The sequence below is a fragment of the Nicotiana tabacum genome, chromosome 12 (assembly GCF_000715075.1).
Source record: "Nicotiana tabacum cultivar K326 chromosome 12, ASM71507v2, whole genome shotgun sequence".
NCBI lineage: Eukaryota > Viridiplantae > Streptophyta > Magnoliopsida > Solanales > Solanaceae > Nicotiana > Nicotiana tabacum.
This window is the reverse complement of record NC_134091.1, coordinates 15,622,696-15,637,347: the sequence shown is the minus strand read 5'-3', so window position 1 is coordinate 15,637,347 and position 14,652 is coordinate 15,622,696. Positions and strand designations below refer to the sequence as shown.

Sequence of the window (14,652 nt, the reverse complement as noted above, 5' to 3'; positions counted from 1 at the left end):
AGGAAACTGACAAAAACTTGATACTTTAAAGGGATTTTAGGGTATTAACTCTTTTCCCAATTATGATACTAATGGATCTTTGATTTACCTTTTAAAATGAGTTAATACCCTCAAACCCGCCTAAACTATACGATCTTTGTTAGTTCCCTACCTAAACTATCGAATATCCCCAAAACCCCCCCGAACTATAACCCGCTTCATAATACCCTCCCCCTCCCCCCGTCGCTTATGTGGCATATTGTGTGAAATAAGTCGCCTAAGAGCGCGTGAAGGGTGACAATAACCATTAAAATGGGCCCACCTGACAACAACTTACGGCTAATTAGCCCCTTCTTTTTAAAAAACTTATATCTTCTCCTATTTTTCTCTATATTACACCTTTCTTCTCCATTATTTCACCTTTTTTTCTCCATTTTTTTACCTTTCTTTTCTATTTCTTCCATCTTAATCCATTTGAAATTCTCTCTGTTGATTGAGTTTATTTTTTATCTTTCTCATTTTACCCATCCTTCATTGTTACCCAAATTTATTTGAAAGAAGAACACCCTTTCAAGTATAAGACACACTTCTATTTCTGGAAACACCCTGAATGACGTGCTTTTGCAGCCACACAAATCTCATGGTATGTTTAAGACTACACCACACAAATTGAAGCGGAGGAAGTACTGCTTTAAAACAGCTTCTCCAAAAAGTGAATATCTTTTGTTTCCATTGAATCATAAAATGGTGCAAACACATACGATGCAACTTTTGACTGGGCTTAAAAATTAATTACCCAATTTTACCTCCATAAGGACAAACCAAATTAGGAATATCATTTCCATGGGCACTTTCAAAAAGGATTGAAGAAACTAAAAAGGGTCAGATGGCAACTTACAAGAAACCATATTTGTGTTATTTAAGCAAGAAATTCCACTAAATAGTTTACATCATAGGGAATACAAGAGAAAGGGTGTAACTTTTTAGCCTCATTTGTTCTCAGTTACACAGAAAATGGTTCCAAAGTGAAAACTTGGAACACCAAATACAACAACTCCCAACCAAAGTAACTTTTTTCCCGTTCTTGATCAAATAGCAAAACCTCTGCCCCTAAATAAATTAAGCACTTTTCAATTTTCTGTGTTCTATTGCTTCTTTCAACACAAACCCGAAAAAAATCAGACAGAAAAAAACACAATTTTAAATTTTAAAAAAATCGAAGAATTGATTGAACTGAAAATGAAGCAAATTTAAAGGAAAAGCAATTGTATTTACAATTCTTGATCAAACAACAAAATCTTTGTCTTATAAAAGTTAGGAACTTTTTCAATTATCTGTTAGATATTGCTTCATTTCAAGAATAGGACCTGTATTGAAGCTATCTTCTTCAATAATCTTCAGAACTAAATGAATCTTCAGTACCCTAAATCCTAACCGATTCACCAGCAAAACCCTATATTTACTCCCGATTCGAAATAGCAGTAACAATAAGAAGAGAAATCGATGGTAGCAACAATAAGATTAAGATAATTAAGAAGAGAAATCGAAGGTGTCTCTCGTCTCCGATGAGAGAAGTTTTTGGATGAGAGCAAAGAGACCATTTTTACTGAGAAGAAATGACCGACTAGTAAGTTAAAATCCCCTTTTTAATTTTTATCACGTAATTAAATTAATGTATGTTAATTAAGCTCGCCTTAAGATTAAGGTAATTAATTATCCACGTGGCATGCCACATGGCAGGTTTTAAAATTTATTTAGAGTGTGTATCATACGCACTAGTAAGATTGCGACGAGGGGTTTTATTATGAAGGAAGATACAGTTCAGGGGGTTTTATTATGAAGGAAGATACAGTTCAGGAGTTTTGGGGACAGTCGATAGTTTAGGTAGGGATCTGACAGAGATCGTATAGTTTAGGTCGGTTTGAGTGTATTAACTCTTTTAAAATCTATTCAACAAACTACCATATAAGTACTTAAAACCTACAACATCTGTACATAATGACACTAAATGAGTTAGTAATCAAACAAGTCATTGGTTAAGTGACCCGTTCGATAGTTCTGAATCAGGTTTTTCTTTCTGTTCAATGACAAAGTGATCAATAATTCGCACAGTATTTACAGGGTCCTGCTGAAGGACCTTAGCTCTCCATTTGCTAGGGAACTTCTGAAGGTAACTTGGTTCTTGTGGCTGTTTCGACTCCCCGTCCCATTTCGGATCCAATTTCCACTCTTTTGGAACCTGCAAAATCATACATTAAGTGTAAATAGCTCATGTTCAACTCTCCTAAAAGTAGTCGTGCTTCAAAAATCAACAGTGACTACGCCTCAATCCCAACTAGCTGGGATCGGCTATATAAAAGTTAGTCCAGAAGCTTGATTGGACAAGCTTTTGAAGAATTCTAAGCGGAATAGAAAATATGATTTGATAGCATTGCTGCAACTAGCAAAAACTATTCCTTGTAAAGTGACTCGCTCTATATTATAGTTAGAGAAATAAATCAGGAAAATATTGGCAATTGTCTAAATGTTCAACTGCCACAAGTTCCTTCAGTAGAGTGAGGTAGTGGCAGTGAGATCTTGTCCTGTCCGTATTATCTTTGAGATATAAAGATATCTCACCTTATCAACTGCAAGGGTAAAAACTTCAAGATCGCCTTTTTTATTGATATGGAACCGTGTAAATGCCTTGTAATTTGCAATGCGGAGTGATGAAAATGCTTCATCAAAATGTATGTGAAGCCAATTGATGCAAATGTACAGGTAGCTTCCAAGAATCAAAGAAACCACCGGAGTTGATAATACCCAAAAATAAAGGAAGACAGATGCATAATATATTACAGCACCCCCTCGGGAGAGAGAATCCATCCCATTTTTGCAAATATTACTCCTGGTAACCGCCATTACCTGAAAATTGCATGCATGCGATTAGAAAAAGAATATCACAGACCAACTGAATCGTCATGGAGCAACATCCCTTGTCATATGATTTCTTACCTCAGGAACGTCAAAACCGGACATGAGATACTTGATACATGCTGGATAAAGGCCAAACGTCCATTGTTCTATACGCGCCCTAAGGCCAGTTGGGTCCGGAAAATGCTCACTCTCCACAGACCGGTACCATTCATATAAAGTGTGATAACCTGTATTACAAAGGTTAGGGCTTTAACAAAAAGAGCAATATGAATCAAAGAAACATGAAACAGGAAATCAGGGTGAGTTCAGTAATTCCATTTAACGAGTTACCCGGAGAATCTATCTATCAAAGAACAATCAAACAATTAAAAGGCATACTATCATGCCGAAATGAAAAAAAAAAATTCTTAACTCCCACGTTAATGCCTTGTCAAAAGAAATTGCATGCATGAGACTAAAGAGTAGACAAATCAACAGAATCACATATTGAAGATGATATACAAAACCTCACCTGAAGTTGCAAGTAACTTATGCCGAATACATGTCTCAACACCTAATTCCATCAAGAGCATGAGAATTAAGGCAGCAGCCAAGTGTGCGGACACATGAAGAATCCCAATAAATAGTCTCTTTTTCCAAGACATCTTAGAAGGCACAAAGGCTATTGCGATTACTAAAAGTAACATAGCACCAGCTACCGATACATATGAGCATCCCACCATGTACACAAAAGAATCCCAAACTGTGCCAAAGAAGGTTCCCACTCGACCCGAGAAGGTGCCATCCTTTAAAATGTGACCTAGCTGACACTAGAAACAGATGGGAAATGATTAGTCATCCTTGCCCAGCGGCGCATCTTTAGGTTCATTAGAAAAGTAAAATATTATATAATACATGCTCCGGTCTTGAGGGAAACTATTCTTAGAAAAAATCTAAAAGAACTGACGAAAAGTCACAAAAAAGAAAAAAAGTTACCTGGGGAAACATAGAGAAGACCAATATGAAATATATCATGCCACCAATAACATCAAATTGCCAGTTTTTCTTCCTAAATTTCAATATATTTCCCAAAGCAATCTGCAAATGTTAACAAGCATGTAAGCACCCAAATACTATATCTCACGGGAAACTTCTTACTGATAAGTATCTGTAGAAAAACTTAACAACAACAAACTCAGTGTAATCCCCCAAGTGGGGTCTGGGGAGGTTTGTGTGTGTGCAGACCTTACCCCTACCTAGTAAAGATAGAGCCTCGGCTCAAGACAAGCATAATCATAGCAATAATGAAAAGAAATATGGTAGTGGAGAAGCCAAGAAAAGAAGCAGGAACAACAACAAGATAATAAGATAACTGAAGCACAAGATCTGACAGAAATACTTAAAAAAGAAAATTTAGATTCCATACCCTGGTTGAATCTTCAAAAGTTGGGTAAGAAGCTTTGCTCTCATACGAGGTTCCATATATTTCCTTGAAATTCCTGAAGACATGCGTAGGGTGCAAAAAAGCACCACCACAACCATTAACAAGTAAATGTTGGACATAAACGGGCTTATCCGATGGAACATATGAATGGCGCATATAGTGATGCACATCTCCAGCAATCCGAAGTCTACACCTTCCCTTTAAATGGTCGCGTATCAAGTAGGTAACATTCTTTCCAGTCACTTGATTAAAGTACCAATCAAGAAGCCAATTAGGCTCATGCGTCATAATGATCACGGAATCATTCTCCCCGACCTGAACAAGAGCATCCATTAAACAAGGATTAAAACCTTCTGTAACCAAATCCTTTACTTATTTAAAAGAGAAATAAGGCATGAAAGAACCAATAAGGAGCGCTTAAGGTAACATTTTGAAATTGTATAAAGCCTACACAAAGGTATGATATATGCATTAGCTCCCGTAATTGGAAAAAGTTTGGAGAAATCTGGACAAGTATCATGCTCAGTTGTGCACGCCTAAAAGATAACCATCAGTCATTACTAATCCTACTAATGTGACAGTCATTCTTTACAATAGATAATAAAGATTATAGTTTCTTCGTTAGGAACTTTAGAAACAATTAACACCAATTTGCATAAAACATTCACCTTATTTAATTAATAGCAATATATTTGAACAACTAGGACAATATTCCAGCATATTCAGCAATATATACATAGAAAGGAAAAGCAACATGACGACTACGCTCATAGCATAGAGGAGATACCTTATCCCTCACTAACTCTGAGAAGAACTTGAATTGGTATATGTCAATATCACAATGGAGAGCAAGATCAAGACCAAATACCCACCACCTTTTTGGGAGCTGCAATGCAAAATAACTTTTCTTTTGAGGCATAAACCAACCACCCAACCAACTCTTGTGACAAATGTACCTCATATAAGTCTGAAGTCCATCAAACCAGTCTGCAATTCAAGAAAAGGACTTTGATTATGACAACAAACATCAAGATTAAACAAGCCATACTGCTTTACTGAAACTAAAGAAGACAAAAAGAAAGTTCAGGAGGTGCAGGCTAAGAAACTATACTGACCGTGGTTTCCAGGGATGACAAAACACTGAGGTCCATCATACTGCCTAAGTTCATGCACCTCAGGAGGTAATTCAGGCTTGCTTACAGCAATATGCTCTTCCTTATACCACATAGGAGGCTGAAGAGCATATTCAAACGGACGAAAAAGGCGCTTCTCATATGTAAATGATGATGGATTAGGATACCTATACAACAAAAGGAAAAAAAGATTATTAGTTTAACAAATTCAACAGCATATCGCCGTACTCTTCTTTTTTCTTTTTTGCTTACTGATCGTACTCTTTTAAGTTCTAAATTTGAAAAGTAAGGAGGCAGAACAGTTTTTTCTTTGCAAAATATATATAGTTCTCTGGCAAAAAAAGAAAGGAAAATATGTATCAGCGTCACAGACAGCTCGCTTGGTAATATGCCCAAAACTGAGTGGATCACACATTTATGCATTTAACTGCTGGAGAAATGAAATTGCTTCCATACCAATTTCATTGATATAATGGCCAGTACTAGAGGTAGAGCAACTACATTGAAGATGCCCATCCAATTTTCAGAAAGTTTGTCAAAATGGTTCTTAATGATCAACTATTTTCATGCCCTTTGGTTGCCCTCCCATTAAAAGTAAATACAGTACTGTGTAGCACACACAATAAGTGTTCTCTGATGTGCTAGTTTTGAATAACAATGAGCTGACTTGAATGACTTTGAGTAGCACTTTCTCTTATTCTTACTTCTGACTAGGTACTTTCATCATTATTTATTTTATAAGAGTATCTTTTCCTTATTAATTACTATAGATGATAATCAATCTGACTAGACAAACCACACAAAAAAACAAAAATACCATATTCTGTAAAAATCTCGTCAACCTGCACTTGATGCAAGGATAAACGAAAAGCATGTATTATGTGGTCACTATACACTACCATTAGATGGACCAGAAGCTGCAAAGCTGCTCCAGGAAGCATCAGTACAAGATCTTAATACCAGTAGAATATACATAGTGACATGGGTGCAAATTTTGGTTAGTGTAATTAGTTGGTCTGTTTTAAGACATAAGATGAGGCTATCGGAATGTCTCAGAATTACTCAAAGACCAACTAATGGTATAAAGAGAACTATGATCTTACGCAAGGTCACCCCCAATAAGAAGCATGTCTCCACGTGGCAGTGTAAGCATGGAACCCTTGACTTGGAGCCGGAGTGAAGGTTGAGCAAGAAGCCGAGCCACAGTGTAGGAAGAATTTCCACCATCTCCTGTATCAGCCATGAAGTCAAACCACAGACCATCCTTTTCACTGAATTGATCATACAAAAGATCCTCCTGCTTAGCCCCGTCTTCAACCCTGCTCATAGCCGCCTAACCATCGAAGAATTTTAGAACAATGTAAGGTCAACTACTACTTCACATTCTAAGCACAATGAGAAATTAGCAAGATTAATTAAATTCATGGATGTCGCCTTTAATCATCAAAAATACATATCTGTTATATACAAGGATGTCGCCTTTAATCATCAAAAATACATATCTGTTATATACACGTCACTTCGTTAACATGTGCAGACTTTTTATCAAAAGGAGGAACACATGATCCTTGATCGTTCTAAAGTCTTACAACAAATAAGATGGCAGCATCTCGTAAGTTGTGGTCCTTGTGGCAATAGGAAATTCACTCTGAAAGCTGAATACATTTTGACTATAGAATACTGGCCCCGCAGGTGCAATAGGAATTTAGAACATCATATATGTTACCTGCATCATTCGCATATCAAAGCGTCCAACAAACAAAGTTACCGAGACCAGCAGGTCAAACATAGTCTTGAATAAATCAGCAGATGTCCTGCAACCCCAGCAACCAGCGTGTTACATTAAGAAGATTGATAGAGCTCTTTTCACTATAGAATACTGGCCCCACAGGTGCGAGAGGAGACGTAAGAGGTATAAAGAAAGAACATACCCCGAATACCAAGGAACCATATCCAAGAACTCAGGTTTTGTTTGCTTTTTCTTCAATTTGTCAAACTCTTTGAGTGACAAAGGACGCGAGAGAGCCCATCTGTTAATCATTATAGGTTGAACTGTAAGCAGACAAGAAACTCTAGCAAAATGGTGCTTACAATTCACTCCAAGCAGGCAAAATCAATAAAGTCAGCGAATAAAACTGTGATCATAATTAACTCGAGAGTTGCTTTCTTCCAAAAAATTTACCCAAAAGAGTTGCTTTTATATTAAAGTGTTTCTAATTTTGAATAGGGTGCTGTGCCTTATCAAACCAACCAGGTGGCGTTTAAAGCAGTAGTCATAATAGCAGCCAGAATACGGCGACTTGCTTTTTTATAAATGACACTATAATACATTTGCCATCATAAGAAAAGCATAGACACTCTTCATCTTTAAATGATATTTCCGTAATAGACGAATAAGGGGCAAGCAACTAACCCCTTGATCCATTCTGGAATCTGCAGGGCCTAAGCTAAGTAACAAAGTAGATAGATTTCCTAACATCATATAATCCAGTAATTTTTTTTTTATTTTTTTTTTTGAGAAGTTAATCCGGTAAGAAATTGTTCACTCGAAAAGTTCTTGCACGGCAAGCACATTTTCACAATTGGACCTTGTACAGCAAATGCCAAAACGATACCTAAAAATCTGCATCTCTAGCAGCTGTTTCACAGGGAAAGACACCAGCGGAGAAGGACTTTATTATGAAAACAAATATTCGAGCTACTCACCCTGATGACCTTTCCACAACGTAATTTGCAATGTAGAGGCCTATAAAAGTGGCCCACAATGAATATAGCGGAGAAATTTCATTTGACGATTCTGCACATGAGCCGTTGCAAGTTAACTGAAAGGTAAAAATTCAGAAAAAAGAAAAAAGTATCAGCAGCATAAGATCCTCCATTATATCAAGTACTAGAAAATATGAGAAACAGGAGCTGTGAGAGACAATACCTCTCCATAAATGACCCACTTGGACAAAAAGGGATAATCACTGGCTGAGCCAACCGGAGCAAACCAAGATTTGCAAACTTGGTCTTTTAACTTAGTCATGCCTACGAATTTCGCAAGCCAAGTGTTCCGCTCTTCCTTGTTCCACAACGAAAACCAAGAATTCCTCCGGTCAAATGTCTTTTCCCTTACTACAGCAAGGTTACCACAGTGACTATAAAACACGCAGCAGGCTATGCTTAAAACCTACAGAGATGATGAAGCAATAAGGCAAAGGCCCCAATTATTTTACGTCATCTTAGGAAGTGTTCCGAAAACTTACAGCACAGTTTTGAACAATTGTCAGGATCTCGGGCCTCTTTCCAGCCACGCGAGCAACAAGGCCAAGATACCAAAGCCCGAGAAATATAACATGGAAAATGAGAAGAAACAAAATGGATGAGACAAATAAGGTCAGAAACAAAGACAGGTTCATTCTGAGATCTACTCCCATAGATTGAAAACTGGGAAGATGATAGAGAGCAGCCACAAGTATCCAAGCTATATACCTGCAAAAACGCAATTCTCCCATTACCAGTTTAATCAGTTTATTTACTAAAGAATTAGTGGTTATTAAGCCAGATATAGAAAGAAAAGACTTACCAACGACTAAAATTTGAATAACTTGGTTTGAATGTTTTCCCTATAAATGGAGATGAAAAGAAGTAAAAGAATCCGAGCAAACATGCATACATTGACCACCACTTGACATTGCTATCTAACTTCTGAATAAGTGTATGCATGTTATCTGATGATATAAAGAATAAGCATCCCACAAACACTGCGATGACCAAATGCCGCGAATGCTCATGTGGATAAGGATAAGAGTGAGTTAAGATTGTCCTAACTGTCTCCATTTTTAGAGTATCAAGCAGACCACTGGACTGCTTGTCGGACCCCATTAAGCAAAGCAGTATTAGATTAGATCCCAACACACTTCTCTACATAAAAGTTCTTCGCAATGAATTCTACTTCACAGGAACCAACTGCAAAGAAGAAAAAATACAGTACATCTTAAATTTATAGCCCCAATAACAATTGACCAAAGCATGTAATCCACCCCCCACCAATTTGTAATCAAAACTTGACACTGAAAACTATACCAAAACTACAAGCTTTGCAGATGCACAATATATTCCAAATGAAACAAATTTAACAACTCAATGTAAGTAAGAAGGAAACTACATGAAGCATTGATTTTGAAGTAGTCCCAAGGTAGCAGTCAATGATAAAGATTCAAACTTTAGTAAAATGGGACAGTAATTCAATGAGAAACTGATTCCTATTTTCAGGAAAGGCACAAAAACTCATGACATGCTGAAAATTAAAAAGACATTCTTTAAACCAGAGATGGCAAATGGGTAATATATAATAATATAAACTTTCAAATCAAAGTTCAAACTTCAAAGTTGTGAAACAGAAGGAACAATCAAAATGAAATCACCATAATAACTGTCAACAGCAACTTCAATACTATTTTCAAGAACTGAGAAAACCCCACAATTATATTAACACAAAAAAGGGAGAAAGACTTACCTGAATGAAGAAATAGTGAGAAGAGAGCGAGCGAAAAAATTATGGGTCTCTTTTTATATATGTAATGGACTAAATTCAGTAGTACAATATTAAAATTCTGAGATTAGAAAACCGACATCAGCATATTATCTGAGGATATCAGATATCTGCAAGTGGAAGGAACCATTTTCTTGCAAAGAATCAGCATATTCTCTTTAACGACTTTTTGGTAGATAATTATAGGACTGCAAAATTAACGACTGTTGTTTGATGTGACCAAAAAAAAAAAAAAGGTTGCTTGTGATTGGCAACTTGAGCAGCCAAACATCAAACAGTGATTTGGTTTGGTTTTTGTTTGCTTTTTTTAAACTATTATTTTATTTGCTTTTCTTTTCAGAATTGTGTTTTTCAGTCCGTTGGATTTTAGCTCGCCACGTTGTTCAACGCGTGTTTCTAAGACCAGTAGAATACTAGACACGTGTGTCTGCTGTTGTTTTTTGTTGACTTACTTTTGTATATTTCTGGTGTAGTCCCTTTCAATTTTCTTACCTCCCAAAACTATACCTCAAACTTTATTTTTGATTGGCAAAAGTAACTTCTTCATAGTTCATAACATCTTATTGTCGGTCCTGAGCAGAGGCGGTTGATGGTAGAGAAGTTATCGGAACTCGTTAACCTCGACAAAAATTGTGTTTATATATTTATATATGTACTAAGGACCCTTTGTACTATTTTTATTGTGTCCCTTCAAACACAAAAGCTGATTGACTGCACTGGTTTAACATAGAGCATAAACTTTTTTTCCTCGCCTGTTCATCCAAGTTTGAGACCCAACAACATAAATATTATTCTTTTTCTTCTTTTTTTTCCCTCTTTTTACTATGTGCCCCGCTGTATTTAAATCCTGAGATTGCCTCTGTTCTTGAGTTATATTCATCAGTCTCTAAGAGATCACAATTCAACTTATAGTGTACAGGTTCCGAGCAATATAACTTTGTAATGCTAACTAGATGGAATTAAAATTCTTTCGCAATTGATACCTATCTTTTCTTTTCCCATTGGTACTTATCTTATTGACATAAATCTTTTTCATTTGATCAATAATTATATGTATTGGTCTAGTTACAAGTATTAGATTTTGAGAATTTTTATAAATTAAAGTACCTTTAATTGGGTCTAAATACAAATTGTTGAGCATTGAAGTGGGGCGGCTATTTTTCAGAGCAATTAAAGGGTACCACATGTAATTTTTAATTTATGAATATTAAACTAACGGTTGGAGGATAATTTGAGTATCAAAATATAACGATAAGGGTACCATGTGTAATTTCTAATTTCTGAATATTAAACTAACGGTTGGGGAATTCTTTGAATATCAGAGGACAACGTTAGAGGTATGAATAACACAAAAGTAAACGGAGGATAAATATAACTTATTTTCATCGTAAAAGAGTAAATCTATCCCTTTTCCTTTTTAGATTTAAAGCTATGTACTTATATAATTGTTTTGTATGACACAATAAACTTCAATACTTCACCTAGATTTTACCATCATAAACGTCACGAGACCAATATAGATTCCTTTAAGGTGACCAAAGAGAAAACAAATGATGGTGGTGGATGTAGCAATAATGGAGCTAAGAAAAAATCGATCCATATAAAACTCACATGTACAAAACATTCTTTATCATTTATTACTTCAAAATCTTGAAATGAAGCCAAAGACAAATTCAAATGACCACTACTCCTTTGTTTCAATGGCAAAGGGCCAAATATACCCATCTACTCTCGAAAATGGTCTAAGAATACCTCTCGTTATACTATTGGGTTATTTATATCCCTGCAGTCATACTTTGAGTTTAAATATACCGCTCATTTAAACGGAGAGACACGTGTCGTCGTCATGTTGGTCAATTCTAAATATCTCTTATTTAATTAAAAAGACTCATTACCCATACCAGAAAAATAATATATATTTTTTTTGTTAAAACTGGAAAAAACTGAAATTATTTTTACTAAAAACTGAAAAAATAAAAATATTTATTTATTAGTTTTTACAAAAACTGCTTTAGAAAAAACTGAAAAATATTTTCTAAAACAATATTTTTGTAAAAACTAGGGGGGAAAAGGCTAAAAATTAATTTTCTAAAGCAATTTTTTTTGTAAAAACTGGAAAAAACTGAAATTATTTTTACTAAAAACTAATAAAAACGAAAATATATTTTTTTCCAGTTTTTACAAAAAAAGCTGCTTTAAAAAAAGCTGAAAAATATTTTTTAAAATAATATTTTTGTAAAAACTGAAAAAAAAAATAATTTTCTAAAGCAATGTTTTTGTCAAAACTGAAAAAACAAATATTTTATTTTTTCAGTTCTTAGTTAAAAATCATTTTTTTCTAGTTTTTAATTGCTTTAGAAAATTGGTTTTCATCTTTTTTTTTCAGTTTTTACAAAAAAATTATTTTAGAAAATATTTTTTTCTAAAGCAGTTTTTTTGTAAAAACTAAAAAAAAAAAAAATTCGTTTATTTCAGTTTTTAGTAAAAATAATTTTAGTTTTTTCTAATTTTTACAAAAAATATATATTATTTTTTCGGTATGGGTAATGGGTCATTTAATTAATTAAAAAAATATTTAGAATTGACTAAGTGTGGCAAGTGGGCCAGTCCAGGCCCGGAACCCGCGGGCCAAACGGGCCAGGATCATTTAGCCCAGTTTTAGTGGGCCTGGGCCGGTCCTATGATTTGGACCTGCCAAGCCCGGGGCCGTTTGGGCCCGCCAGGGTCCGGGACCGGACCGGTCCCTTAGCGGGCCAAACGATCCCAACGGCTATATATATATATATATATATATATAGCCGTTGGGCTGTCAAAAATAGCCGTTGGCTATTTATAAAATAGCCATTTAACCTCCCCCCTCCCCCCAACTTTGTTTTAATCCCAAACTTTTTATAATTATACTTTTTTCCTATTTTCAACTATAAATACCCCATCATTCTTTCATTTTTTTCTTACAAAATCATCAATCTCTTTCTAATTTTCTTCTATAATTGCTACTATTGTTTACTTTATTGTTACAATTTGTGGAACAATTGTGAAGTTGGTGAATTGATAGCGATAATAGTTTATTGCAATTTACTGAAAGTCAATTTTGTCATGATATTAGAGCTGGTAAACAATTAGACCATGAATTAATGAATGCTCTTTATTCTAATCCAATTATTGATGAAAATGATGACGAGGAAATAGATTTTGATGAAACTCAACCGGATGATGATACACCAACTAATCCTGCTCCTGATGTTAACCCAACTAGTGGTAACCCTGCTAATCCTAATGATGCCCCATTTGATACTCCTGTTACTACCCTTACTTTTTCTAGACAACCTAGCAAACGGACGGAAACATCTCCCGTTTGGCTATTTTTTACTCAACTAATTCCAGAAAATAAGGCTAAGTGTAAAACTTGTGGCACAGAATTAGTTTTTAAATATTTTGGATCGGGGAGGGGGTGGGGGGAGGGGAAGATGGGAACTTTGGCTAGACACATAATGAAACACTCTCAAGATAGAGTGAGATATCTTCATCTGAAAGCTTTGGCCGAGGGGAAAAGTCTACCTACTCCTAGTCAGGTTGACCCTAGTACCGGTTCAAATCAATTTCAACCAGAAATTAACAGTGTTACCGGTGGTATTTTATATTATGATCCAAAAAAAGATCGGGAAGAATTGGCAAAAATGGTAACTGTTATGTGTTTACCCTATAGTTTTTCTTCTGACCCTAACTTTGTGCATTATATTAGAAATTTTTTAATCCTACTTATAAAGGTTTTCCTCGCACAACCGTAAAGAGCGATATTTATAAATATAAACATGAATATGAACAATATTTGCGCTATTTATTTACTCATATAAATTGTCGTGTTGCTATTACAACTAATATGGGTAGAAGTGGTAACGACTGTGATTACCTTACTGTTACCAGTCATTGGATTGATGAGGATTGGATAATGCAAAAGCGCATTATTTCTTATAGAATAATTAATTCACGTCACACATGGCAGTTTATTGCTAGCACAGTTACAAATATTTGTAGATATTTTTGCATTAGTGATAAAATAATATCAATTTCAATGGATAATGCTACTAGTAACACAAATGCTATAGCCTTGCTTACCACAACGCTAAATCATATACTATACTATATATACATCTTATATATAGTATATAAGATGTATATATAGCTTATCGAATATATATATATATATATATATATATATACAACTTATATCGATATATGTCCATGCCATGTATACTATATATACATCTTATATCGATATACTATATATACATCTTATATACTATATATATTCGATATTAAATATTGAATATTAAAATTTAGGTCACAATTCTATAATAAAATTTACAAAGCATTGTCTTAGATATTTTTTTTTAACATCCTTTTGTCTATAATATCTATTTAATTTTTTTTTTTAAAAATATGTTGGGCTCACGTAGCCCACTTAGCCCGTTTAGCCCGCGGGCCGGGACCGTTTAGCTCGGGACCACCAAACGGTCCCGGTCCGGTCCCTACAAAAAGCATGTTTGGCCCGGGTCCGTTTAATTTGGGACTGGGACCGGGACCGTTTGGACCGGCCCACTTGGTCCGTTTAGGTCCGGGACCGGCCCACTTGCCAGCCCTAGAATTGACCAACAGGACGATGA

The 14,652-nt window shown here is 35.3% G+C and overlaps 1 protein-coding gene across 1 annotated transcript; it reads right to left on the bottom strand.

The window, feature by feature from the left end:
* Positions 1-1,905: 1,905 nt before the first annotated feature.
* On the bottom strand, positions 1,906-10,282 carry LOC107766649 (uncharacterized). The gene is made up of 16 exons (XM_016585456.2): positions 9,953-10,282; positions 9,020-9,402; positions 8,700-8,925; positions 8,381-8,623; positions 8,158-8,273; positions 7,383-7,481; positions 7,178-7,265; positions 6,555-6,784; positions 5,434-5,618; positions 5,106-5,305; positions 4,301-4,633; positions 3,871-3,972; positions 3,407-3,704; positions 2,974-3,122; positions 2,599-2,883; positions 1,906-2,218 (listed from the first exon to the last, which is right to left on the bottom strand). Exons 2-16 carry the CDS (start codon positions 9,316-9,318, stop codon positions 2,009-2,011), a joined length of 3,063 nt encoding a protein of 1,020 aa, XP_016440942.1. The 5' UTR covers positions 9,319-9,402; positions 9,953-10,282; the 3' UTR covers positions 1,906-2,008.
* Between the last annotated feature and the right edge of the window lie 4,370 nt (positions 10,283-14,652).

What these genes read in the sequence shown, in the direction of transcription:
- LOC107766649 (XM_016585456.2), bottom strand. Translation starts at nt 9,318, where the DNA reads ATGGGGTCCGACAAGCAGTCCAGTGGTCTGCTTGATACTCTAAAAATG. An exon ending in CAGAGTTAGTGAGGGATAAG is followed by an intron (nt 4,634 to 5,105) that starts GTATCTCCTCTA and finishes GCTCTTGTTCAG; the next exon opens with GTCGGGGAGAATGATTCCGT. An exon ending in TAAGTTACTTGCAACTTCAG is followed by an intron (nt 3,123 to 3,406) that starts GTGAGGTTTTGT and finishes TTTGTAATACAG; the next exon opens with GTTATCACACTTTATATGAA.